This window comes from Hirundo rustica, chromosome 1 (assembly GCF_015227805.2).
Source record: "Hirundo rustica isolate bHirRus1 chromosome 1, bHirRus1.pri.v3, whole genome shotgun sequence".
NCBI lineage: Eukaryota > Metazoa > Chordata > Aves > Passeriformes > Hirundinidae > Hirundo > Hirundo rustica.
In genome coordinates this window covers 151,317,670-151,345,570 of record NC_053450.1, presented here as the reverse complement: position 1 = coordinate 151,345,570, position 27,901 = coordinate 151,317,670, and the positions used below count along the sequence as shown (strand labels likewise).

The 27,901-nt window shown below is 39.0% G+C and overlaps 1 protein-coding gene across 1 annotated transcript; it reads right to left on the bottom strand.

Annotated features, from left to right (window-relative positions):
- Positions 1–82: 82 nt before the first annotated feature.
- On the bottom strand, positions 83–27,669 carry WDR48 (WD repeat domain 48). The gene is made up of 19 exons (XM_040068798.2): positions 27,578–27,669; positions 19,175–19,315; positions 18,775–18,853; positions 18,408–18,490; positions 18,163–18,292; positions 14,520–14,608; positions 13,558–13,659; positions 12,993–13,217; positions 11,591–11,665; positions 11,146–11,248; positions 10,756–10,853; positions 9,084–9,191; positions 8,609–8,705; positions 8,009–8,104; positions 5,796–5,901; positions 4,476–4,563; positions 3,837–3,913; positions 2,915–3,107; positions 83–2,083 (listed from the first exon to the last, which is right to left on the bottom strand). Exons 1-19 carry the CDS (start codon positions 27,623–27,625, stop codon positions 1,988–1,990), a joined length of 2,034 nt encoding a protein of 677 aa, XP_039924732.1. The 5' UTR covers positions 27,626–27,669; the 3' UTR covers positions 83–1,987.
- Between the last annotated feature and the right edge of the window lie 232 nt (positions 27,670–27,901).

The following is a 27,901-nucleotide window of genomic DNA, read 5'->3' as shown; positions in this document are numbered from 1 at the left end:
GGCTTCAAAGCACTCTGAAGCCCTTTGTCAAATTCAAGCTCCAAAATCGTACAATTCATCTAATACACAAAACAACTTGAAAATATTTTAACTAAAGCCTTTTATTCTATACAACTTTGAAACATCATTTACCCTTCTGGCATTGCAGACTCTTCCATTAATATTTCCTGTTACTGTGTTTCAGGATGGTTAGAAAGAAAAAAACAGAAGAAAATTACAACTTTGGGCTGATTTCAAACAAAAAATTACTGTGAGCAACTCCAATGTATACAACAGGACAGGAAGACAACCAGGAAACAAAACATAACCCAAACAGTGCTTATTGGAACAAAGAGCCTTGCTATTAATAAATACAAGTCAGGACAATTTACCAACAAAAGTTAGTTCTGTTTAGCTATTTAATTCACAAATAGCACTAAAAATGTGCAGTTAAAGCACAATTATGTCAAACTAAGCATACACAGAAACGGGGATAAAAAACTGAACCTGATTTGCAAAAGATGGGAAAAGACATGCTAGCTTAATTCTGAACCATGGTTTTGTCTAAGCAATGAATTGTTTTGCTGGGTTAAAAGTGCAGAAGGGAATGACTATTTTGACTATATTTTGACTATTTTTTCAAATAAAACATGATGAAAAATACTTTACTTTTTGTCTGACCAATAGAATCCCAGTAATATAATTTATTGGGACTTTCCTTAGGCCTCCACCTAAATCTTGATCACAAGATACAGGAAGGGCTAGAGCATGTGTCTCCTGAAGAAACTCCAATAATATACTGCCCCTTGAAGGCACTTGTGCTTCTGCTTCAGACAAGAGTCATTTCTAAACCATTCTCTACGACGATTTGTAATTTGCTCAGGCTACAAATGGTTTTCTGGGATATCCCCACATTTTCTCACAAAAAGCTGAAAGGCCCTTACCCTCCCTCCCCCCAATAAGTTAAACTTCTATAAAAGATTACCATGAGCCTATGACAGTCACAGATTTTTAGAAATAGCAGTGAAAACAAGATCTGCATAAATCTCTAACAAAAGAACAATTGCATATAAAACCTCAGAAAAGAAGAATCAGTATTTTTATCTCATGAATATGAAATCTGCTGAGAAGTTTCTAAAGTTTAACATTAAACATATGAAGTTATAATCAGAATGGTTTGAAGTTTTAACAAAATGTCACATACCTTTGGAGCACAGTTACCAAAAATTAGACTAGTGTGTCTTTAGAACACCTAGGACACAGTGCAGGAAGTAGTCACATAGATATTTAGAAAAAAAAAATTCTAAGTTGCTGCAAAGCATGTTCACTCTATTATGATGCACAGCATCACTGGACTCACACTGCTCTGATAGTTTTCTAGTGTTCTTATCTTGCATGTCAACAGCTCTCTAAAGCAATTAACACAATTCTCGTGTTAACCCTTGGTTTGCAATTAAATGGGCCCATGCAATACCTATTTTCTGGTGTTTTCTTTTCCAAATCTCTTTTAGTGGTAGAAATGCTTAAGTAACCTGTGAGAAATCATTGCTGAAAGTTTATGAATGGAATGTACTAAAAATACCTTGTGTGCAGCTCTTAATTACATTGTGAACAGTGACTAATACGGCCAAACCTGTTCGATACCGAGCATGAGCAGATGAGGGGGATTACGTTCTGGAAAAAAAACCAAAAGCAAAAAGAAAGAAGCAAAAGTCTGCACTGGGTTATCATCCACTCTCTGTACACCTCACACAACACAAACCAAGCAGGGACCTTCCATCTCATTGACTGAGACTAGGACAGACTTTAGTTTAAGTCATAGATTTTTTTTTTTTTCCTCTATATTACAGGTCTATTAGTCACTTCAATTAAATGTTTACTTCCCATCCATACTGAGGCATTAGAAGTCTCATCTACCTTAGGGGTTCAGTGGGCTGCTCTAGAACTACTCTTGGAACCAGCACAGCAAGGTCAAGTAAATGACGACTGCTCTGGGTCCGCGCTGCCCTCACGTTGATTTCTGGCGGTAGTGAAGCGTCAGGTCCCCGCCACTCTTCCAGATGAAGTGCTTTACAGTTCGAAGGTCCATGTTGGGGTCCAAAACCTACACAGCAAAATGGCAGCTTTTATGTCACAAGTCTGCTAGGCTGGCAGAAATTAAAAAAACAAACAAACAAAAAAAAAACAAAAAAACCACCCCCCCAAAAACCAAAACAAAACCCAAAAAAACCCAACACCCAAAAAAACCCCCCAAAAACCACACACCAAAAAAACCCCAAAAACAAAAACAAAAAAAAAACAAAACAAACAAAAAAAAAAACCACCAAAAAAGACCCACAAACCACCCCCCCACACACAACACCCAAAAACAAAACAAAAAAAACCCACCAAAACAACCAAACCAAACACTCCAGTTCTCACACAGGGCTGTGAAAACTGATACCAAGATGAGCCATGCAAAGCCTCAGGTTTTTTAATTAGCAGCTAAGCCTGATGCATTACTGAAAGATTTTAACAGAGTAACATGTAAATTCAGACTACAACCACCTCCTCAGTACCTAATCTTCATTACACTTATCAGGCAATTAGTGGTTTTGGATCAATTTTGAAAACTGCCAAGAAAGCAGAACTCAACACATTCCAGAAATGCTAAAAATACAGCTCTACGGAATTGTATTAAGCCCATTTGTTGACTCTGAGTAAGTAACCCTATAAGGGCCCCTTGTCAGACCAAATTAAACAGATTTATTATGAAAAATCTTTCATCAGCCTATCTGCAACTGTCAGAAACTTGAGTCAGCACTAAATTAACCTAATGTCAGAACATTTACTTAGTTTTAAAGGTAACACAATCTATAGCGTATTTCAAGCTCAGAACTCAAAAATTCACAACCAATTTGCTGCCAGGGTTTGGTTTTGATCACAGGGAACTTACCTGGTCCTGGCACAGAAGTTCAATCTTCTCCTCTGCTAGCACAGCAATGTCCTCCTCCTTTTCTTGTTCTCCTGCTTTCTCATTGTTGGAGGAGCTCGTAGTCTGAGACTCGTTATCCAAGTTTATGATTTTCTCATACACGTGTTCCATCACTTTTCTCACCTGGAGCATGTCACTGGCTGACAGCCGGTCTCTATAGGAGTTAGAGAAGTTTGTCAGGAAAAAAAACTTGAGAAGCAAACTGTATTTCTTATCTTCACAACACAAAGCATGCAACTACACAGAGATCATCTTTATATCATCTAGTAGTAAGTTATCAGGATCATCCAGAATACCATGATTGTTAACAGCAATTTATCCAAAGATAAATATCCACACAGCAAAAGACTCAGAAAAGTGGTTGAGATATTCAAAAGACCAGATAAAACTCTGCACTGATTTCTAACCAACCCAGATCCCAGTTACAGCTTAATGTGACTGGCAAACTAGTTTGCATTCCCTACTGGCAGTTTTTGTCCCTTTTCCTTTCAAAGAGCAATTTTTCATCTCTGTTAGCAACAGGAAACAAAACTGTGGTTCTGAACAGAGTAACAACCTATAAATTCATCTGCTGATTAAATACCATAAAAGACAAAGTCCCATTTCAATAGTTAGTTTTTAGACATTTCTTAGCATAAACTTGTACAACTGCCTGTTGAACCTAAAGCCACAGTTCTTTTAAATATTCTGATATAAATCAGTGCTTTAGAGCAATGCTGCTAAATGACTAAGAACTTCTACAAATTCATCAAGCACAAAACAATTCTCTTGGAAATCAGTGAATTGGTTTGGTGAGGTTTTTTTTGTTTGTTCTTCTTGAGCTTGCAGGTTTTTTTCTGCAATTCCGATAATCGAAGTTCACAGTCGCATTTGCATTACTTACTTTTTTAGAGTTTTTGCCCCTGATGATGAATGAGGTTGGAGGTAGAAGGGAATCTTATTGAACTTGGGCATATTTTTCTAGAAGGAAACAAGTTTCAGAAGTGTTAATTTAGGATGAGCCCTTATCAGCTCCTATTTGCAGCAGCTGCTATGTGAAGTATATTCAGCTCCTAATTATCAAAACCCATGAGAGATTCTTAATCAACAACCCTACCACAGCCAACTTCCAAATTACTCCTACTCCTGAGACACTTCAATTTAGACGATGCACAGATCATCTAGCTTTTGAATATAAATTATCATTTATTTCAAAGGCAATTACATAGTATCAAAAGACAGCAGCAAGATGAAGTGTATTCTCTGTTTCTTAGTTGCCCACTTGAAAAGGATACCAATTATACACAGGACTTTGAATTCTTTGCCTAAGACAGTCTGTCAAAAGAAATTGAGCAAAAGTAGTTTAACTGGACACATCAAAAAATGATGCATCTCAAAGGGTCTTGATTACAGACCTTGAGACCACTTATTTTAAATACAAAACCAGCAAGAATTTAAAATGTCATTTCAGATACTGTAAAGTTAATTGTAGTACATCTTAAAAAAACCTAAAACAAGCCAAACTTACACACCCAATACTTACATCCACAGTGATGTCAATTACCCATTGTGGCACGGTTTCATTAAGAAGCATAGATTCAGTTTCACCACCTGAATCCCGACATAACAACCTGAGACACGCAGAAATAACCTTTATTGTAACAACAATTATTGTCATTTGCATTAAAAAGCTTTCAGGAGAGGTTCTGCCCTTTTAATGGCCAGGGACCCTGAACTCCATTAGGATCATGAACTCACTGGGGAAGAGATCACTTATTTTCTGTAAAGACCAGCAGGAACTGTAGGAAGACAGATCCCAGAGCAGAAACAGGAAATAGGATCTCAGGAGACTACAGCTATGACACAGAAAATGTATAAAAGCACTTTGCTCTGGATTGCGTTATGTTTGTGTGTTGAAGTACAGGATTGTCAGGAGAAGGGGAAAGGCAGCTGGCAGAAAATAATTCTCTCCTTGGGAAAAATGAGCTTTGAATGTAAAGCATCTGCTAAGCCCTCACTACAAGGAAAGAACAAAACCAATTTCAGGAAATGTGCACATGCAATGATGCAAAAAAGCCACATTTCATTTTATAAGTTGCAATGAGGTATTTCGTCAGAGTTCTGCGAGCCACCTTTTAGATCCCATAAACATGGCTTGCTCCCTCCAATGAGATCTTTCCAGTGCTCTCTTTAGAAGCAGCTGCAGAAGAGAGAAGATCCACCAGAAAAGAATGCAGCAAATATAAAGCCCCAGGTACAACATAAATACATCGATACTGCAGGAAAAAAAAGTCAGTTTTCCAAGGTGAAAATGGTTTCCCTGTTTTACTGACCAAAAGTGACATCATTATGGGGGCCTGTTCAGCCTGGGAAACAACACCAACAAATCAAACATGCCTCACACCCTTTACATTTAAAATCCACTATGTCAGTATATATCAAACAATTCAGAGTGTTTGCAAGCTCAGCACTTGTTTTGCAGCACTATTAACCTGTCTCTGATGAAAACCCTAACTGTGATATATGATACAATGTAGAATGAGAAGAAATAGAAGGGTAATTAGTACACACATTATAATACAGAACCTGTGTTCCTCCCGGCCAGAGATTGGAACCTTCTAATGGATCACCAACTAATTTTGGGAGCAGGAGCCCCAAAGACCTTACTGCTTTAAAACCCCACACCCTACTGATGTTCAAACCCACATGTTCAGTTGGAAAATGCCAAATCATCAACTGCTGCCTGTCAAGAGCATGTCTTAAATGTACAGAACAGATCCAAAGAACATTTTTGATAAGATTCCTGCTTGCACTAAGAAAGGGACAGTTCAGCCACTGAATTTATATTTGAAAGATTTTATACCTGAACAAAGTGCGTCCTCCAGCCTCACCAAAAATAACTGGTGTATGTGGTGGCACTTGGAAGTATCCATTTCCTTTCTGGACTCTGTTCTCCTGCTCCCCATTCACTGTTGGAAAAAAACCCACAAGTGAAGCAGCAGTGAGACTGCAGTAGGCCTTGAAACTGGGCACACATTCCACCTACAGCAGACACATTTTGGAAATTTATAAGATCGTAAGCTTCATGAAAGCCAAGAAAAATCCCCATTTCCAAGGTACAGCAAGTACATAAAAAGAAACACTAGAGAGTAACAAGATCAAGAGAGCTTTGGGGAAGGCCTATTTCAAAAGCCTTTGAAAAAAGGCAAATAAAGCCCAGAGCAAAAATCTGATTATGAGGCTTTTTTCCCTTTTCTTTTGTCAAACTGAACTGAATACTAATATTAGGAATCAACTAAAGTGACTCTGCTGAGACAAGACTGTTCTTCCCTCTAGAGTGACAGTACAGAACTCCAAAGGGTTGTTTGCACTGCTCTTCTACCTGGATTTGCCAGATGTCAAAACAACGTACTACAAAAACTCAGACCCACAGTGCCTTCAAGTTCCTGTGTTATACATCCAATTTATTCTAGTCAATTACAAATTGACTACAATAAATTACAAATACAGCAATAAGGTCTTCAAAGACTGAAGAATCTGATTCCATATCAGGTGGATGGGACAAGATTAAAGAACACCCAGAATTATTTATACACCTCTTGAACAGCGCAGCTTCTAATCAATTGGTATCTTGAAACAATGTAGAAGAATTTGGATGTCTGACTTGCACTTGGGAAAAATCATCTCCATTACACTGTAGCACCTCCTCACTGTATTTGAAGATATGTTGAATTAAGACATTTAAATGGCACAGACTCATGAGATGAACGATTCCTTAGCTTTCTTATCAGAAACATATGTAGGCAAAGAAAGGTTAGAAATTGTAACAAGCAAAGAAACCAAAAAGAAAATCTATATTGGAAGGGGTAAACATCATACTGAAGTTACAGCAAGTGAAAAATCCTGTAGTTTGAAAGATTTTTTCATAACAGTTCTCTCAGCAATTGAGAGGAACAACACTGAATTTATTTTGTGTTTATATAAACTCGATCTCTGCAAAAATGCCGGTGTCCAACAAGTACATTTCACCTCCTCAAGTCACTGCTCAGTGCCAGTCTTCTAGTTTTTTTCATTTGGAAGACCAATGAAAACTGATACTGTTGTGAGCACTCCAAATATTCCACTAATCCACAACTCTACACAGGAGTAAGCACTGTAGCACCACTAACCCAACACAAAAGCCTGTGAGTGCCACTTCTCAAACCTTGTCTGGCTCTAAGCTGTAAACTGCAAATATTCAACAGTGAGAATCAGCAACTGGATCCAGAAGAGCCTGCCAAGTGTTCTAACCCTCCATGGAGGCCAGGTTTGAAAGAAGAAAGCAACTAATTCTTGGCACAGTCTTGTCACAAAACAGAGATATGCTGAATGCAGTTTCTTAATTTCATCATCGATCTACAGAAAGTAATTTCTTAATCACCAAAGATGAGACTTTTCAGTCAGCTCTGACCTGGGTTGATTTGATTTCCGACTCAGGAGTTAGGGATTCTCTTATTTAGTGAAATTCAGCCTCTATCCTACATTTCACATGGCTGTGGCTTTCATCTAAAGCCTGATTGGACTTAGCATTGTTACCTTAAACACCACCTCAAGGTATTTTCCACAGACCTACTCCATGTATTATTACACTGAATGCATTTTTCCAATAAAGCTTTTATGTTATTTTGCTCACAATACCTAGAAGAAAACTGGAATTATGTCAAGAGAATACTGGCTAATGTTGAATAACTGAATTACTGCTATTTACTGTCATTATCTAGTGTTTCTTTTCCAAGTCAAGCCTCAGTTTGCCAGTAATTGTTTTTCCATCAATATTTTTCATCATGTGTCTGTAACTTCAGAATCATTTATTCACCTACTTTTTTGACAGAGACACCTAAGATTTTTGCTGATACTTTTGGAAGTACAACACACTTCCTGGTGTATAGCAAATTCAGAAGTGCTAAAAACCATTAAATCTATAATGCACAGAGAAGTAGGTCTAAGACAACAAATGTTTTATCTGTTTAAGAAATAGATATGTAAACAAACAACACCTGGACAACTAATAAAAAAGGAAAATATTAGAACACTCACCATGGTTTATCTCATTTTCTTCTTCATCCATTGGATTGATATGTGTTCTAGGCCAATACTCCAGAAGTGCTTGCAGCAGAAGCCCTCCAAGATTTACTGTCAAGACACAGTGAGGGAGAATTTCAATCACACAAAAAATCATGGGCAACACAATAATGTCCATTTGATCCACAGCTGAAAGTTCCCCATGAGTCTGAGCAGTTCTGTTCCCAAAGCAAACTATTTATGGGCACAGAAATCTGCTTGTCACAATCTGACAGCTGCATGCCACAATCTTTCAGGAAAAGCTGATTTTAGAATCCCTGCTGTTGGATCACTCATGTGCTTTAACATTCTCTACACTAGGTTATAGTTACTTTTTTCCTTTTGCATCTTGAAGGTTTAAAAGAAAATCCAATGTAAACCCTGACCATGACTGTATCAGAAAAAAAGGAAATACTTCCTTTGGAGAATATGCTACAGAATTTAGTATTAAGGAAATAATCCCCCAAATCCAATCAGACACTGACATACGTGGCACTGGAATACTTCAAAACTCATATAGCAGAATTTATTCTGATTTCTTTGTTAAAATCAACACTAATATTAGTTAAAACTTACATTTTGGATCAGAGCCATCAGGACTGCTAAATCCAGCATCCTTTGCTGAAACCCAGGCTGCAAAGCAGTCACTCTCATCCAAAGTAATTGTCAACATCTGTTGGCAAAAGATCAGGAGGAATGTAATAGGTTTTTTGGATCAAATAAGTCTATACATTTCTAACTTTGCTCACACTTAGCTGGGAATATAAACCAAAGAATTTCTGAAAGCATTACAGCACACTTTGGTTACCAAACTGTATTAATTCATACTTGGCATTGGTGGGCTATATCACAAGCAAAAAATTAATTCAAAAATCTGTTATTCAGTTTATTAAGAAGAGGTAAAAATCTGCTGTTTTACTTGAGAATAAATTTACTCCATCAGATAAGCAATGAATATTCCTCCAAAGTTAACAAACCTTTTTGAACAAATAATATATGAAAAGAAGTGAAATATGACATTAAAACAACAGATTTAGGAACTGTATCTCACCCCAGTTTTCAAGTCCACTGAGAACCAGTTTGGCACATAAACCATTTTAAATCTCTTCTTAATTTCTTCTTCAAAATCTACTTTCCCAAGGTCCTCAACTTTACATGCCTGTTCACAAAAAAAAATGAACAAATACTGAGTCACATCAACACCTCAAGTCTTTTCCTTGCTTTTCATACACACTTGGAATGATTGTGACTTATGATCTCATCCTGAGTACAGCAGTCAAAAAACACACAACTTAAATATTAAATCTTTTTAAAATAACTCAACAATTATTTACACGGTAAGTAATTTTTATTCTTCATTTATCTCTGAGGTAGTGGCATCAAGCCAGTAGAGAGGTCTGGAAGTACTATTTCAGATTACTAGAAAGTATTTTTCCCTATACTGAGTAGACTGCTGTTTTCTAATACCCTCTGTCATTTTTCTCCCCATCAGTACCAATATTTCAGTACTCCATCAAACACCAGTATTTCCTGCACATCAAGCAACAGATTCAGCTCAACTACTGCAATGGGCAACAGCAGTGAATGAATTTCTGTGCAGATGCTTTATTTCTGGTTTTTTTAATACTTTTACTTTAAAAGGCCTGTAAGTAATTCTGTTAAAATCCAGATTATTATAATCCACTTGCAGAGTCATCCTGAAATACTTGCTTTAGGTAAACACAAAGTACTGCAACCTCAGAATTTATTCCCTCAAAATCCAGGAAAAGTTACTGGATTTTGTAAGTAAAGGAAGCAAAGACTGAAGGGTGTAGGAAAACCTCCCTCTCTTCTTCCAGCATCCTCAATAAAGTCTCAGCTTTTTCATGCAGAGAGAAACAGTAACCTGGCAAATAATCTCTAGAGTGAATATGTATTTAAACATATCAAGTGACACTTCTCACAGTCTCACTAAGAAAAAAAAACCTGAATGAAAGTAAAACTTAACATTAGCATTTGACTTTGGTCCTGATATCTAACACTGCACACTTAAATACTGAAATAAAGAAAACTTTTAGAAAAAAAAATCTAGATAATCTTCAGTATAAATCTACATCCTCCAACTTAACTTCTTTTTACTTCAGTCAACAACTCAGTAAGTTGCCTGATTATGCTTTACCTCATTACTGATCTTGGCTGTATAGTTCAAGAAGAAAATATTTAGAATTTAAACAGGCTTTTGCCAGAGAAGAAATTGCTGACCATCTCACTGATGTGGGATTTGAGTCCTTTCCCTCTGCACTCTTTTCTCTGACCAATCATTGGGTAAAGCAACATAAAGAAATGTCACACCAAGTATCCCCAGGCAATAGCCAGGCTTCCTTCTGCTCATTTTCCTGCCTTCCTGACTCAGCAGCAAACACAAGCCCTCTCTGAAACAAACCTCATCAAAACAGACATCACTATTTCCTGGAAAAATTTCAAGGGTCTGAGTATCCAGAGAATGCAGATGTCAACACTGGATTGAATTCAGGTGAATGCAGATAGCAGCCTCACATCAGGGAAAGCAACAAAAATCTCAGAAATGCCCCCTCCTTTTTCAAAAGGCAAACTTTGCATGATCTCTTGAGACAGAGAGATCACAGACTTTCTACCACAGAAATCTCAAACACTAAATATATATAAAAAAGTGGCACAAAGTAATTGATCATCCAACAGCAGAAAATCTGAAATTGCATCCTTACCTTCAAGACATCCCAGTATGCCACATTATTATTTGTGTCTTTGGTTAATATGTGCCTCTTGTCATTAAGAATGTGGCACTGAATAATACTAGCACCCCCTGGCAAACAAACAAGAATTAAGGTTACTACTGTTATTTTTTTCCTAATATCACATGAAATTAAATTGAATAACATGACATGATGTTCTTTGGTTTCACTTTTTCATGTAAACCTTGGATGTTACCAAGGTTTAAACACGATTTTAACTGTAACCAGCACTGGATAGACAATAACAACATTGTTCTGGTTGAAATAGCATCAAGTTTTTAAAAACTGAGACAATCTTAAAGCTCTATCTCTTGTGCTAAAGATAACAGATTCTACAAGGTCCTCTGCCAAACAGCTGTTTACCTTTTATAACTTGGTCAGGCTGTGTGCACAGGGGTGGTATGGGATTGGTACAATCATTATCATAATCTCCTGATGCTCTAAAATTATGGATTCCCTTCAAAGTCTGAAGAAGGAAAGAAAATAATGACACATTCATAATCATCTATAAACTTTGCTTTTATCTGTGAGAAACAACAGTTCATGCTGCTATTTAGATGTTAACTATCCAGTTCCAGTAAATACAATTTATTTCTCAAAGCACCAAAGAGAGCACAGAAAGAAATTCAAAGATTCATACCTTTTGAGAAATTTCAGTGTTAGTATGTTATGATTTATTTTAAAGAAAGCTTGCAAATCACAGCACATCCCAGTCAAATTGAAAGCAACAGCCAACAGGTCCCAAAGCAAGACTGCAAATCCCATGACTACACAATTGTATTCACAGACTGTAAAATGTATCACTTACCCATTTATTCACAGAGGATTTAGTTGTTGCAACCCAAAGTGCTGGGGGAGGATCAGCTGATCTATCCAGTTCCATCTAAATAATGAAACAAACTTTCAGTCATACTTATTTTCCCTTTAATAAGTACTATTGTCATGTGTAGACTTGCTCCCATAATTGAAAGTGTCTCAAACAGCACTACTTTCAGTTTAATGCAGAAATACAAAGTTTAAATGAAAAGTAGCTAAGATGAAACTTCTTAAAATCCAGAGGAATTGTTATAAATATTCAACAAATGAATTGTACACATGGGCAATAACTGCTGCAATGTGTATTAACACAGACTAGTTAAAGTTACTTCCAGCATGATGCAATCTTGTCTAGGGGACAGTTTGCTAAGTCCAGTATAAAGAATTATTTTATATTCAGACACTTTATATGGTTAAAATGAGAAAGTAAGAAGTCTATACTAATTAAAAAGCAGAATTTTATACATTTGGCTTTGACATTACATTTCTTAGATTAATGAATCACTGTAGCCAAGACTAGAGGCCACTTCTAACCTCTGTACAGCTGACCAGCACTTTAATTTTCCATTCTGAACAGAACTTTCTCACATTCTGACTTCTCCAGAACTAAATTAACATATCCAAGATTTTATCTTAACACACTAAGCTAGAGTTCACTCCCAAGGAAAGGCAGGCTGATTATATTTATTAGTATCTGTCTCAGTCGCACACTCCTTATACACCTACCTGCAGGTTCCAAGGTCATGTCACTAAAGTCACAAACAGCAAAAAAAATTCAAAAAACACACTCTTTGAAAGATTCAGACTTGTACATGCCAACATCACGTTTAGGTGTTCAAAAAACCCACAAACAACTTTACTCCTGGTTCCCATGAGTACGGAACAGATTCTAAATCAGTCCTGCGCACATATGCTGCCGCTAAGAAAAATCCACTTTTGTATAAAACCTTGGCAATGCCAGCTCAGTTTCTTAAAATTGTACTAGAGCCTGATAAACCCAACTTCTCGTGTGTGAGGTATATTCAATTTCAGTAATATTCAAATTTGCATATTTTCAATAGTTGCAGGGCATCCATCTTCTTCAAGCAATTAAACTTCAGTGCAGTTTAGAAGACAGCCAATCTGCTGAAGATGTAGTATAGCTTGTTAGCCAATGCGAATTCTTTATCAATTTGTACCTCAAGCCACTGTTTCATGAGAAAACATGCAATTACCCTTTTGTACTGTGAGGGTGACAGAACACTGGCACATCTTGTGACTTCTCCGTTCTTGGAGCTACTCAAAATCCATCTTGACGTGGTTCCAGTGCTCTTGGATAGGAGTGGACCAGACAATCTTCAGACACCACTTCTAACATCAGACATTCTACAGTTCTCTGAATTAAACTCAATTACCTTAAGAACTGGAGCCTTTTCTTCACAGATCAGCACCCGGATATCAGGATTTCGTAAATCTGTACAATAAATCTTCCTGTCTCTTCCTCCTGAATAAACATGAGTGAAGGCTTCATTGACCTGCAGAGCCCAAACACCTTCATCATGGACTCGGTATGTGGCTATGCACCTCTGCTGCCCAAGGGACCACAGGCGGATTGTCCCATCAGAGCTGCCTGAAAGACACTGAGCAACAACCAGCATGCTTCAATCAAACTGCTATTTAAGTGTTTCAAAATGTTTTTTTTTCCCCCCCATAAAAAGATTTGATGATTCCTACAGCTATATTTTTCCACTAAGATGGTGCTAACTAGGTAAGGACTCTAGTTGTGATTTCCAATATTTTGTGTAAACAAACCCACTGCACAGGTAGATGAATATGTAATAAAAACAACTTTCACCCATCAGCCTTCCCCCCTTTAACACTAAATATCTGTAATCTATGACATTGAATAATTACATTGAAATGGACTAATGACATTTCTGCTTTCTGGAAAATGCCTTTGTCTCAGGTTAAAGAACATACCTGGGTACCATCTCTGTTCAACAACAAAGCTTTGACATTGTCTGTGTGCCCTTTGAGTTTCATTAGTTTTGCACAAGTCCTTGGATCCCACACCCTTAGAACCTATGGAATCAGACATAGGATAAATGACATTAACACCATTCTTCCCACCAGTGTGTTACCTCTGCAGAAATTAAACCTTTCCAAATCAACTCTTATTCTGAACATGTGGACATCCATCACTGAAAATATGAACAAGACAGACATAACTATATCTTATGCAGCTCCAATAATCAGATGTTATTTTCTCCTGATTTTAATTTAATTTGTTCTGGCTTCTTCTGGCTTAAAGAAATTAAAGAATGGAAGTGACTGGAAACAGGACAGCATGATGGACAAAAAATGTGCTTCTGAGAATCCTCTCAGATGCTTCACTGGTGTATCCTATTTTCATTTTTATATTGTCTTGGAAATAAAATTCTCTCAAGGTTAGACTGGGTAAAAAAAAAAAAACCAACTCACAGAGACTTAAGACTGTTTCACCTTCCTTTACAACAAAGAGCAAGGGTTGTCTCTTGGGAACACTTGAGCTTCATTAGCTCAGCTCATTTCCCGCCTCCTGCAGGCATCCTGCAAATTGCTGGCACCTTCTCTCCTACCTGCAGCAACTGCTTCAGTCTTGATAACCATCTGAGTCATGAGCCCTCAAAATCAGAGCTCTTGTTGGGAAACGTAATGATCTCTGACAAAGAGGGTTACACAAGATGATCTGATTGTCTCCCCTATGTATTAAAGCTCCATGGATACATCACATCTTCAGACTGAGGCAGGATTTGTATCCTACACTTGCACTCCCACTTAAGTGTCTGCCCTCACTACTGAAAACACAAAAGCTGCTACAGACGTGACATTGAAAATGAATAAAATTCTCTTTACACTGAAACCCAGCTGAAGTGAAATGAACCTCACCAAATTTTGCTTACCTTTTCAGTGGACCCTGATACAATAACTGTTCCCATTTGATTCATTGCAAGGCTGTAGATTGAGTCTTTGTTCCCACTCAGGGAAGAAGCTATTTCAAAACAAAATTCACATTTTCAATTTTAATGCTGTCATTTGAAAAACACACTTATTCACTCAAAACTGGTATTTTAACTCTATGACTCACAAAAATATGTATGGGGCAGGACGACACTAGAGTTGCCTTAAGAAACACTACAGGTCAGGGCACACTGCTAGGCAAATCCCATTCCAATTCTCAATCTACTACTGCATAAAAACAAAGTAACCCCTCAGAATTATGGTCATTACAACCTTAGTGATTTTTGGCACCACAGCTCTGTGCCAGGGCTATCAAGCTGCTCTTGCTCAACTATGTTATCGGCGTATGACACTTTGTGATCTTGTGACACACAGAATTTGGATTTAAGTGCAGAGATATTTTTTTTTCCCAAGCCAAGTAACAGTAAAATTCGACATTTTGTATTCAAGGCTCTTCTCCTAGTTCAGCAGAAATGCCGAGAAGTTACACTGCAGCACTGAAATGTGTTATTTGAGCAGGGAAGCTACCTCTGCATTTGTGAAAACCGTATGGCAGCTCCTTAGCACCACACCTACCATCAGAGCTGAGGATTTCTATACCAAGCAGCCTAAGCCTTTTGGAGATTAAAGTACCAGTCCCTCAACTCGAAAAAGCGCAGACACAGCAAAGGAAAACCATCTATTTTGAGAGCACAATCAGGCACTTCATCAAGCCTCAAATCCATACCATCAGTATGCCAAGAAGGCTGAGAACAGCAACAAACTGCCTGGCCAGCAAAAACGTGAACCTTCACACAATGATTTATTTACATGACAGAGTTAAATTTCCAACACAAGATTTGTAACCTAATATCAGAATGTGGTATCACATTTTGTCACAATGGAGAAACGTGTCAGGGGAAGTTTAGGCTGGAAATCATGAAGAGGTTCTTCCCCCAGAGGTTGCTGGGGCACTGAACAGGCTCCCCAGGGAACAGGCATGGCCCCAAGGCTGCCAGAGCCCCAGCAGCATTTGGACAATGCTCTCAGGCACAGGATGAGATTTTTGGGGTTGTCCCATGCACCAGGAACTGGAGTCAATCATCCTTGAGGGTGCCTTGCAATTCAGGATATTCTATAAGCCTATGAAGAATTATGCAGCTTTGCTTCAGGGTCCTCTTTAGCCATGGTTACAGCATCCAGATGCAAACTGTCAAATTAATTCTATTATTTGGTGCTAAAATAAAGTGAGTTTTCCACTGTCCCCAGAAAACAGCTAAAAGCAAAACATAGAACCCTTGAAGGTTAGCACACTGTTCAACAATCATAATAGTTTAGGAAAGGATAACATACAGAGTCATCAAAAGCTGAATAGCAGGAATAGGAGAACCTTAAATGCACAGAAGCAGAATTTATGACAGAACACAAGCAAAGCTCAACTCCACTCTCTTCTGCAAGGGACTGCCTCTCAAAAGCTAAATCTCTCCACTTAATTTGAATTATAGCCCTGCTGATTGAGAGACTTTAAAAATAGGCTTTCTCTTAATGCTGGTTCGTGTACACTGCTTCCAGGTAATCAGATAGAAAACTAATGCACAAGAACAATTTTCGTTTGTACTCTGAAAAAATCCATACTGCTTGAAAGGTGTAAGGAAAACAAACGTGTTCTGTGAGGACATATACTGTGTTCTTCCCAGCAGAAACAATTACTAGGGAGCACTAAATTGAAAGAAAAAAACCTCCTCTGCTTCCTCTTCCTCCCCTGCTTCCTCTTCCTCCCCCTTATGAAATATTTGTGCTCCTGTTCCAGAAATGCAAATTTCTCCCTGTCACCTTAGAGGTAATGTCTCCACTTCCATTTCATCTTGGGTTCAAAACAAGCACCAGCTCCTCAGTACTCCCCATCTCCTATTTCTGACTAACTTGAATCATTTAGGTACCACTGTTACAGTGTACAAGAAATGTTTTTGTGTTTATTACCCCTCAACTGAGTTTTCCTGTGAGCTCACAAATAAATTCTTCCTTCAAAAACTCTTTGTTCAAGTGCAAGACAGCAAAACCTACAGTTATCAGCAAAGTTTGGCTATAAAATAATTCTACTTTCAGTGAAAAAAAAGGAAGAAATTGAAAGATTTTGTATTTCTGGGAAATATAAAGTAAATTTCTTTAGTCATGTGCCAACCCAAGAGCATTCTGCAGTGGAGCACAGCTCTCTAAAGCCATGCCTCTTCCAAAGGCTACTCAGACAAGTCGGCACAAGGCTACACTTGAATTAAAGTTCTTTAGACAATAAATGAAAAACTGACAGGTTTTCCCAGCAGATGCACCTGTGGTTTTAGAAGCTACCAAATCTATAAAATTAATCACACCTTTCAAAATCAGCCCAACACAGTAAATAAAACCCCCCACACCAACAAAACCACATGCCTGCCTCTTACTTACAGAATCACATATTCCTGAAATGTCTGAGGAATATGCTGTGTCAATTCCAAATTCTGATTTTGCAGATTTTCCTTGAGGCATTCCTAACCTATGAGCAACCAGGCTTATTTAGAAAATTAATGTGTGGCAGTGTGCAAGATGGTTCTGTTCTTTCCCAATGCCCACCTGAGACTGCTATTGTTTAAGTATCCATCAACTAACTAAAAAATGAAAGACATCAATCACTGGGAACACATGTTTTCCAATCTACCTAACAAGCAGCAAAGTACACTGTGGTCACACTAGACTCTCTTTGTCAGAAAAATCAACTGTAAAACAGCCAGTACAAACCAGGATGCCATGACCCAGATCTGTTATTCACTTAAATCCAACTGAATCTAAAGACTGGTGTGACACTTCCAGAAAGCAACTTAACCAGCTCTACCCTGACCATTCTAAAAAAGGCAGTGTTATAACTGCTGTAAAAAGGGAAAGATCTCACAATTTATATAATGCTTTCTGGGAGAGAGAAGCAGGACAGGTTACTTCCTAAAAGATGATGGTGATACTGAGAATTCACCCTGATGAGTAGAATCTACAGCTTCCCCCTGCCTTCCAATCTCTAGTGAGATTAGATCTCACCAGTATGTTATACTTATATGCAATCAGTGCTTTGTGCCACTCTGTCAGAAGAAGTTACTAGATAAACTAGACTAAAAACCACACAGAGATTTGACAAATGGATCAAGTCCTGCTTTAGGAGCTGTACTGTCTGCTTTTTCAGCATCTATACAAACAAAAAAACCTAACCCCAAATTATAAAACACAGAAAATGTAGGAACAAATAAGCTAAGAGAACATCTCTATAAAATGTTCGTTGAGAGGTTTAAAGCTTCTCAAGTTAAAGCTCTACCAAGTTTCAGAGAAACCAGCACGTCACAGTTCAGGAGAAACAGTTCAGAGAGACTTGTCCTCTATTCTAAATGCCATGACTGTTGGCTGCTCCAGATTTCCAGCTATTACTTAACACAACAAATGGACTGAATGCATGTAGACCCCATTTTCAAATTTCTTGCCCATTTTTTTTTACAGATAGAAAAAGGCATCCACAGTTTCAAAATGACCTCATAGATGACGCTACTCAATAAAATGAATTGCATTTGCCTCCCCTCCCCCGGTACCTACTTGTGACAGTATTATTTGAGGCAGTCAGTGCTGTGAGAGTATTTACATCCCAGAGGAATATTTGTCTGTCCAGCCCAGCAGATGCTACCAGCTCCTTATCTTTTGCATATGCTAAAGCTTTCACATAGTCCTACAATAAAATAAATGTAACAATATGAATCAATGTTATCCTTTTGAAGCCTCCATCTTAATAATTGTAAGAATAGCAGTGATCACACACAGTATTTACAGATAATGTTTTTCACCTTATGCGTCCTTAGTGTTGACATGCAAAATCCCTTATGTGCATTCCACACTTTAACAGTAGTATCTGAAGAAGCAGATATCACTAAATTGGAAAGAATAAAGACTAAATTTTAATGGCTTATATATTACTTTATAGCATATTTGTACTACTCTAATTTGTTTTGCAAAAGAGATTAAAACAATCATTTATATACACAACATTTCAGTTTTCATTAAAACAGCTGCTTACACTATTTACCAAAATTACAATATACATCACAAATTAATTTTACATGCTAAGAAAAGATGGAAAATAATTAAAGCAGCAGATAATTTACTTGTATACGGTTTCTGAATACTGCAGTTCTGAAACTTTTAAGTACTTACATGTTTTGCCATTGCAGCAGAGCACAATGTCATTTACCCAATCTGTGTGATGTTCCATAGATGCTATGTAAGGGTCTTGCTGCAAATTAAGAAAAAATAACCTCATCACCAACAGAGAAGATTGTGACTATCACATCCTGTTGTGGTACCTTCTTCAACCTGCACATAGATCCAAAGTTTGCTAATGCAGAGCTGTTTGAAATCACTCTCCCAGAACATTTCTGTGAGAACTACATAGTAACATAAGATACCACAGTATGAGCGATATCAAAAGGATTCTGTGATCACAATAATTGGCAGCTGTTAAAAAAAAGCATCAGGCATAGCCCTGTAGGCAGCTTACCAGCAGGATAACTCGGAAAAAAGTAGGTTTAGACCCAGGAAGGCTCTCCTGACTGACCTTGTGCTGATTGACACTCCATATCCTTATGATGGAGTCCCGGCCTGCTGTGAAGAGTCTGTTTAATGCTGGGTCCAGCTGAAGTGCATTCACCCCGTTCCGGTTGTACTTCTCCACTTCATCTCTAATTACATAGGAAACCTACAACACATTTGCACAAATGCAATTATGGGTATTAAGATATTGACCTGGCCATAAAATCTGAACCTCTGATTTCATCTTTGTAAGGTTCTTGAGGAGAAAATATGCAGAGTTTTACAAGTATTGCCTGTCAGTTTGAGTTACCACCACCACCAAAGTCATTTGCGCCCCCAAAATGGGGGCACAGACCATAGAGAAGATTCAGCAGTCATAGAACTGGAACCTGAAAGATTCTTTTAATCATTACAACTTCAGCTTAGCTGGACCCATAGAATCCGCAGCTCAATTCCCTGCTGCATGTGCATATTCTGGGTGATCTTAACCAACACACTGAGTCTGTGTCTCACTTCCCAAGTGAGTCCCACAGTTTCCACAGCTGTGATGCCAGAATTTCCCAGCCTCACAAAGGAGAGGAGATGCTCACCATGGCTTACAAAGCGCTGAAAGATTGCAGATACAAATTCAATAGGTGTCACTATTATTTTTAAACCAATTTCTTAAGAACTACCAACATAAGAAACTCAAATTCTTAGTGCTTTTTCAGATAAATTATTCCATTAGTTTCTTTCCTTCCATGTTTGATAGTATGGTGTAAAGGTTATTTCATGGGTTTGTTCAGAAAAACAAAGAGGAAATTTCAGGTGACCCTGAAAAGCCACAGCAGTCTCCATTATTAGTTTTCTATTCATTATTTCATTATTAAAATTCTGTTCAGTGAATTGAATTCTAAGACACTGCAGTTTCTTCAGACCTACTGCACTCACTTTCCTGATCCCTGGGTTTATCCACTGCTCTGAGGAAAGCCCTCATGCTGACGGAAAAGGAGAGGAAGATGCCAGTTATGCATCTTCCCAGATTCTATCAAATATAATCAGAACAAGGTGAATTTCATGTTTGGTATAATCAAATCTGCTCAAAGCAGAAATCCTCTGGATACACAAGCACCAGTGTTTTGAAAATGCTTGTAAGGAGTCGTCTTGGGCTAGAGATCTGAAAGTAACTTTTCACTCCATTAATTGTGTTAAAGTAACTTTTCACTCCATTAATTGTGTTAAAGTAGTATAAAGAAAATGTTTTCTAGATCAGTGACATAAAATAAATCCAACAAATTAAGATATTCAGTGGTCCTTAGCACAGAAGAAGCGTTTTACAGCAGCTCAGATTCTGTACCAGGAGAGCAGGCAGGTCCATTTGGTGCATGTGGGAAACACCTCCATCAAATTATCCCATCCTTAGGCAGCACAGCCAGAGCACTGAAGCCTCCAGAAAACACAAGTCCTGTGCCATTCTCTGACAAACAGCTGCAGCAGCTCAAGAGATCAATATTGAATCAAAATTATGAGCCTCTTCAATCCCTGTGCCTCAACACTCTCCATTACCATTCCACACGTCCTTCACTACACTTATTAATGTAGTGTAGATAATACATAATTGTATATGTACAATACATGTACATAATTGCATTATTATTATGTCCCAATGCTCTTAAAGACCTTCTGTCAGCCACTCTCAGCCCTTTCAGTATCACAGCTCTTCCTCCCAGTTTTAAATTGTGTCCTCATTTCCAGTACTTTCAGTTTCCCTCACCCATTCCAGACTCATCCATACTCAAGTTTCCACCCACACACAGCTCCAGAGACGCTGCTGAAAGGAGACACCATCAACCACGCAGAAGTGTTATGTTAAAACACTTCAAGCACTGAAGGTATCATTTCTTTGCGAGATGCAGGGAGCAAGATGCATGTGCCACTCCTTACCTGGGCTTAATCACATCATGCCTGCATTGCTGGAAGACTCACACAGATTATGTGTGCAAAATAATGTTTGAGTCAAAGTCAAGGTTCAACATGATACAAAAGGATGCCCATCAAATTCACGCTGCTGTCAAACTCTCTGAATAAAGCCAATGAAAACGCTCAGTTAAAAATATTAAACGTAAGCAGCTAAGACACAAATCTAGAGATCAACAGATCAAATTTAAAGTTATTAATTTGAGAGAACAATATTTTCCTAACAGTATTAGGCTCAAGATCAGCAGGGCCCTTCACCTCTTGTTTTCCCAAATGCTAGCATGATATTCTTTGAGAAATCCTCAATTTTTGGATTTGTTCCTCCTCTGTCAGTCACATCCCATACTTGCTACATTTTCAGGTATAATTTAAGAGCTCTTCATTCCACTCATAAGTCAGATTGTCAAGCTAGGTTAGTCACCTAAGCCTGGTAACACTGATGCTTTTTGCACATAATGATGTTACTCTTTAATTTAAAGGAGCTCAAGAAAAACACAGCCATAAATATTTAAAAATAAAAAAAAACCCAAATGATGGCTTACTTTAGTAAATAAGGTACTTTTCATATATGATTAAAATTTTCACAGGACTTTGGAAATTGAGTCATATTCCTACATTAATCTTGACAAAATTAAAGTCAGCTCAACCAAATGCTGTTTTTCCCTCACACAAATACATGATCAGAGGAGACTGACAACCATTTCTCATTCACCAGTAGTGAAATACTCAAAGTTAATTTGCCCTCTATTGCCTTTAACAACTTTCACATATTAATTTAGTCAAACATCTCTTGGCAAGTATTGTTTTTATTTTTAAAGAACTGGGATAAAAGAGAGGGGTTATGTTGTTTCAGTGTTATTGTTCCCTGGTAGATCTGAGCTGGATCTCAGCAGAAGTTGAGCTGGAAACCCAACATCATCCTTCTTTCTCCCTAATAAACTTGAGAAAATAACTGCTGTAACAACTGAATTAAACAAGATTAAAATCTTGCATTCCTTTTTTGTTGGTGTAAATACAAGAGATCTTTGATGTAAAAAAAATGTGGCAAAGCAACAAAAAGAGCTTGATACAAAATTCCCCATCAGTGACTGCTACTGTGCACAAAATTCAAGCAGTTATTTTTGTCTCTCCTCAGAATTTTACAAAGTGTTATTTCTTGTCCACAGAAAGAATAATATACTTATCCTGATAAACTGTCTCAAAATTTGAAGGAGCAATGCTAAGAAGAAAAAGAAATCCCTATTTTATTAGGTAATGGTAACTTCCTACATGTCAGGGGAGAAACCATTACATATTTTCCAATCATAAAAGTATTTCTAATCTAAATTAAACATGGACTCCTTAATTTACTTTTTTTTTTAATTCTAATACTACAAGGACAAACAAAGAAAAGTGAGAGAAAATTATTCTGCTGTCAGCAAGTTGATGGGACAACACAGCAACACTTCAAATGAACACTGCAATTTGAGCAGCTGGCTAAGGACAAAGCAAACCATTTGTCCTGTAAAGAGTGTGAACTGAAAAGGCCTACAGCAAAAAAATGGACTCTCCAACTCATTTTGGAGAACTTGTTATCCATGTCGCTGTCAGTTTTTTACACTGAAAATACTTAATAAATTTATTTGCTCATCCAAAATAAAAAAGTACTGAATGGTCCACTCCTGCTAACCTATCATTGAGGCTGAAATAAACATCTTGCATATTAACAAAACTTGAACAAAACACACAGCACATGTGGCTGAACTATAAATAACCCCAGGAGACATTTGTTGCTCATCACATGGAACCCTTCAGAAAGGAAGGTATAATACCAAAAGCATCCAGGCTTGTACTCAAATGCATTAATTCCGTATTAATGTATTAATTCCATATTAAGAGGGAAAAATTAAGAGTATCACAAAATCTGTTGAAATGCACGGGGGACCTAAAAATACATCAATAAAAGCAACAGCAAGTTGACTAAAAGAGCTGAAACCTGGGTAAGGGTGGTGGACACGCAGCCAAGTCCACAACATCAAAACATTCACTAATAGAATAGAGGAAGATTATTGATAAACCACACGTGTATCTCCATTACATTCTTAATTGGGGGGGAAAAATGGGAAGAAAGTGCTTTTTTGTCTGTTTGGGCTTTTGAGCGTCACTTAGCACAGAATTAAAAAATATTAGTAGATTTAGTAAGCATACAAACCAAATACAAAGTATATTTTCAAGCCTGTGTGTACATATATATATCTAAATAATATACATGCAGTGAAGTTCTGGTTGGTGAGAAACTGCCTGTGCTAAAAGCCACCTCTGCTCCTGAAGCACACAGATCTTATCACTGAAGATAAAATACTGAATTCTGCCTGGAAAGGGGTGTGGAGACTCCCAGGAAATGAGGGCTCCAAGATCTCAGCGTCCTTTGCCCCACGCAGGACAGGCTGGAGCACATCCCTGCTGTGCCCTTGCCATCAGAGCACAGAGCCAGGGGTGAACCACAGACACAAAAATTGGGATTTAAATCACCATGGCTTTACTGCCACCATTGTGGGATGTGAAATATTTTACTAACAACCAAAGCTTGGACATTGACACTGCTGCAGCTTTTATAAGCTCCCATAATGAGTTAGAATCTTCCACAGTAGCAGTGCACAAACATCTACTCATTATAAAGAGTTTATGGGATTCAGTACCCTAAATGGATCAGGATTAATCATTTGAATGACTACCTAAGAGCTCCAGAGATAAAGCTACTGCCAACAGATACATTTTGGCACACAAAGCCAAATGAATTTCTTGCAGCACCTACAAGTGTTTCCTGCATGGATAAGTATATCAGCTGATGTGGGACCATGTTACCCCTGCTACACTACATGAATTACAACAGACTTTATCTTCACAGATGGGTAAAATCTGCTTTTAAAACATCCCACCAAACCATGTGAAGGAAACAGTAACCAGCTGAGCTCTGAGGACGCTCATTCCTTGTTTCTAAATGAGCAATTAAAAAAAAAAAAAAAAAAGTGGTTTTTTTTTTCAAATCATGGGAGGCTTCCATGAGATCTGAATTGAATCAAGAATGAGGTAAGCAGTGAAATACCAAGGAAAAAAAACAACACTACTTTACTGTCTTGGTGGAGCATATGCATCCCTAAAAATATGGCTTTTTATTAAGGAGACTATTTGAATATTTATCCAGGCTCCAGAATAGGAGTAATGGAAGGCATTAAGAGGCTCATTTTACCCTTTCACAATGGAATCATCATACTGGCTATTTGTTTGCTTAAGAATGATATATGAAATAAATATATTTGTAATTATAATTTTTACATTTATTATATATAAAATATAAAAATAACACAGGTATCATATCTAGTAAGCTGCAGTATTAGTGCACAAATATGACAAAATCAGTTCAAAAGGACCACAATGGTTTGGGTTGCAAGGGACTTTAAAGATCATCTCATTCCAACCACTGCCACAGGCAGGGACAACTTCTACTAGAGCAACTTGCTCAAACCCCCATCCTTGAACACTTCCAGAGATGGATAATGAGCTTTTCTTATTCTGTACAAGACTTAAAGATTAAAACTGCTTAAAATTCATGCAATCATATTACAAGGATGCTGATCTCTACATGGCAAAATTCTCACCTGTTGTCAATAGGCTGAGTGTGGGGGTAAATTTATTCTGTGCAGGGAGGAAATTTGGGAGAGCAGTTACAGTGTAACCCCTCCAGGGCAGCTCCTTCAAGGCACCTGCTGAGAAGGAGCTTCACCTTGATTTGACTGCCAGGACAACATCTGAAAGCTAGAGCACATGACCAACAGCAGCATCTGACACTCCTCTGCATCCTCCTTTCCTTCCCAAATCAGTGTCTGACACTCCTCTGCATCCTCCTTTCCTTCCCAAATCAGTGTCTGACACTCCTCTGCATCCTCCTTCCCCTCCCAAATCAGTCTGACACTCCTTTGCATCCTCCCTCCCCAAACCACTCAGCTTCTCTTTTGCAGCCCTCAGAGAGGCAGCACTAAGCTTCACAAACACCTGCCACTGGATACTTCATATGCCTGACTTCCACTTGAAGAGTTAAACTTCTTTCCCTTTTCTATGCAAGGAATTTATTTTGAGGCCCAAAACTTCCACTCTGATTAAACCATTAGAAACTATAATTATACACAGAAGCACCTAAACTGACTATTTTGGATGGCTTTGCTTACCAGTAGAACAGGTGCATCCAAGCTAATAATAGTTCTGATTTCCATAAACTTCCACCAGCTCTCCTGCCATGTAAGGAATCAAGTTCCTTCATGCCTGAGAGGTGTCTTTTGAAAAAGCCTCTTATTCCAGCCTCATAAGTTTGAACAAATTTCTCCTACTCTGTCCCTCCCTCAAAAAAACTATGTAGAAGCACCCTAAATGCTCAGCCATTGCAAATTAAAACAAATCATCAGTGGTTTTATTTTTTGCCTAGCAACTACCAGATAAAACAGCCACTTCAAACTCCTTTACTGGAACAAAGTCCTGTCACTAACCAAGTAGGTGAAATAATAAGAGGGAAAAAAAAATCCAGATTCTAGTAAAGCTTTATAAATGTTTATCATGGAATGGTTTGAGTTAGAAGGGACCAACTCCTTGGTCCATTATAGACGCTCCTATTCCACACCCTGCCATGGGCAGGGACACCTTCCACTATCCCAGGGTGCTCCAAGCCCTGTCCAACCTGGTCTTGAACACTTCCAGGGCTGGGAAGCTTCTCTGGGAAACACAACCAGTCTGGATCTAAAGTTACAGTGTACTGCTGAGACATGGATCAGTGTCATGTACATTAAGTGTCATTGGTCCACGAGGTGAAAAAACACCACACAGCACAATGAGAACAGCCAAAACATCACAAACCAGCACAAAACCACCTAAAAAACCCACAGCTTTTGTGCTAAGCAATGCTTGGAGAACAAAAGAAGTAGTTAAAAAAGAAGGCAACACTGAGCTCTTTGATGCATGCTGCTGTCAGGGAAATACTACTTCATAAATAGGAGTGCATCAAACAAATATCAAGGTATAATAAAATCCCCCTCCTCAGGGGTGTAACCTGTAAAAACTTGTTTACAGCACAGGCATTCCTTATATTTTAAAAGATGTCCAGTTTTTTTTCTGGTAAGGTAAGGGAATGCTTTATATAGAACTGACAGAGTGCTTCCTTTAGCCACAGAAAACACTAAATGCTCTGAAGAGATGCATTTCCTCTGTGTGATAAATGATGTGTCCAAAAAACCAAACCCACCTCTGTTTTGAAAGCTTCTAATGCTATTTCAAGCTCAATCAATATTTCATTTGATCACACTGGACAGGTACAGCTGAAACTGGTACTTGCCACTAGGCAGCTTTGCACATTGATAAAACATTAAATCTTTTCCACAGTAAAAGCTGTAAAAACATCTAAAGGGCTGGCAGTATCACAAACAAGAAGAAAAGCATTGAGAACCATAAAATAAAACTATTTTAATGACTTTTACTGTTAAAGAGTCTTGACCTTTTATACACACTTTGGTAATTCCAGTCTCCACCAAGGCTACAACAATTAATTTGTAGCTACACATGAGCCCAAGCCACAGGGTTTAATTCTTCCTCAAGTGTGCTGAGAATGTCTACACCCACCTGACTGTTTGTGCCATGGGATTTCTTCAACAAATGCTGCCTGAAGCTGGCAAGCAACACTTCTGAAATTTGAGAAGAAAAAACCTGCTCCTTACTCAGGTGCACAAAGATACAAAGTGTTTTACAGAAGCTAAGCAGAAATAGGATGCGAAGCAGATCAGAGCATCACGGAATGGTTTGGGTTGGAAGGGACCTTGAAGATCACGCTGTTCCAATCCCCTGCCCTGGACAGGGACAGATTTCTCTAGACCAGGCTGCTCAGAGCTCCGTCCAACCCAGCCTTGAAAAATTCCAGGGATGGGGCATCCACAGCTCCGCTAGGCAAACTATTTCAGAGTCCCACCATGCTCGCAGTAAAGAATTTCTTCCTAATATCTAATCCAAACCTACTCTGGCACCGGACACAGCCGAGACAGCCGCGGCAGGAACCTGCAGCTCCGTCGCTGCTGAGAATTCACCAAAGCAGGTCCGAGGGCACCGTTCTCTCGGTCTCAACTTACCTCCCCCAGTGCTCTGCCGCTTTTGATCTGAGCTGCTTCAGCTCTGCCTCCTGCGGGCTGCAGAACCCGACCCCGTTCGGCAGCGAGCAGCAGCTCAGCCCCCGCGGTGCCTCAGGCGCCCGCTCGCCCCCGCCACGGCGGCCAGCGGAGGCGGGGGAGAGACCCTGGGGGCGTGCGGCGCTGCCTGCCCTCACCGCAGCTCGGCCGTGGGAGAGTACGGCGACTGCGCTGCCATAGAAACCCCCAAGGCCTGACACGCTGCAGCCGCTGGCGCGGCCCGCGAGGCTCCGGGCTCCCTTGGAGACGTGCCGGCCCCGCCGCGCCCTCACCTGCACTTTCCGCCGCCCCGCCGTGTTCTGCCGGTGATGCGCCGCCATCTTGCATGTTGACACTGTGGCGTCATGTCCGACCGGAAATACCGGCCCCCTACCCGGCCCGCGCGAGGCTTTTATACTGAGCGGCGAGGGTGGGCGTGGCCAAGGGGGGGTGGCCAAAGGGGGCGTGTCCTGCGCGCCCGCCCTGACGCGGTGCCCGCCATGTTGCCGCCTCATGAGGCGCCGCCTCAGCCCGGCCCCAGGGCGGGTCGGGTTTGTCCCCTTCTCGGTGGCGCGGTACTTGCTTTGTCCCCGTCCATCTTCTGGTGTTCCTGCCGT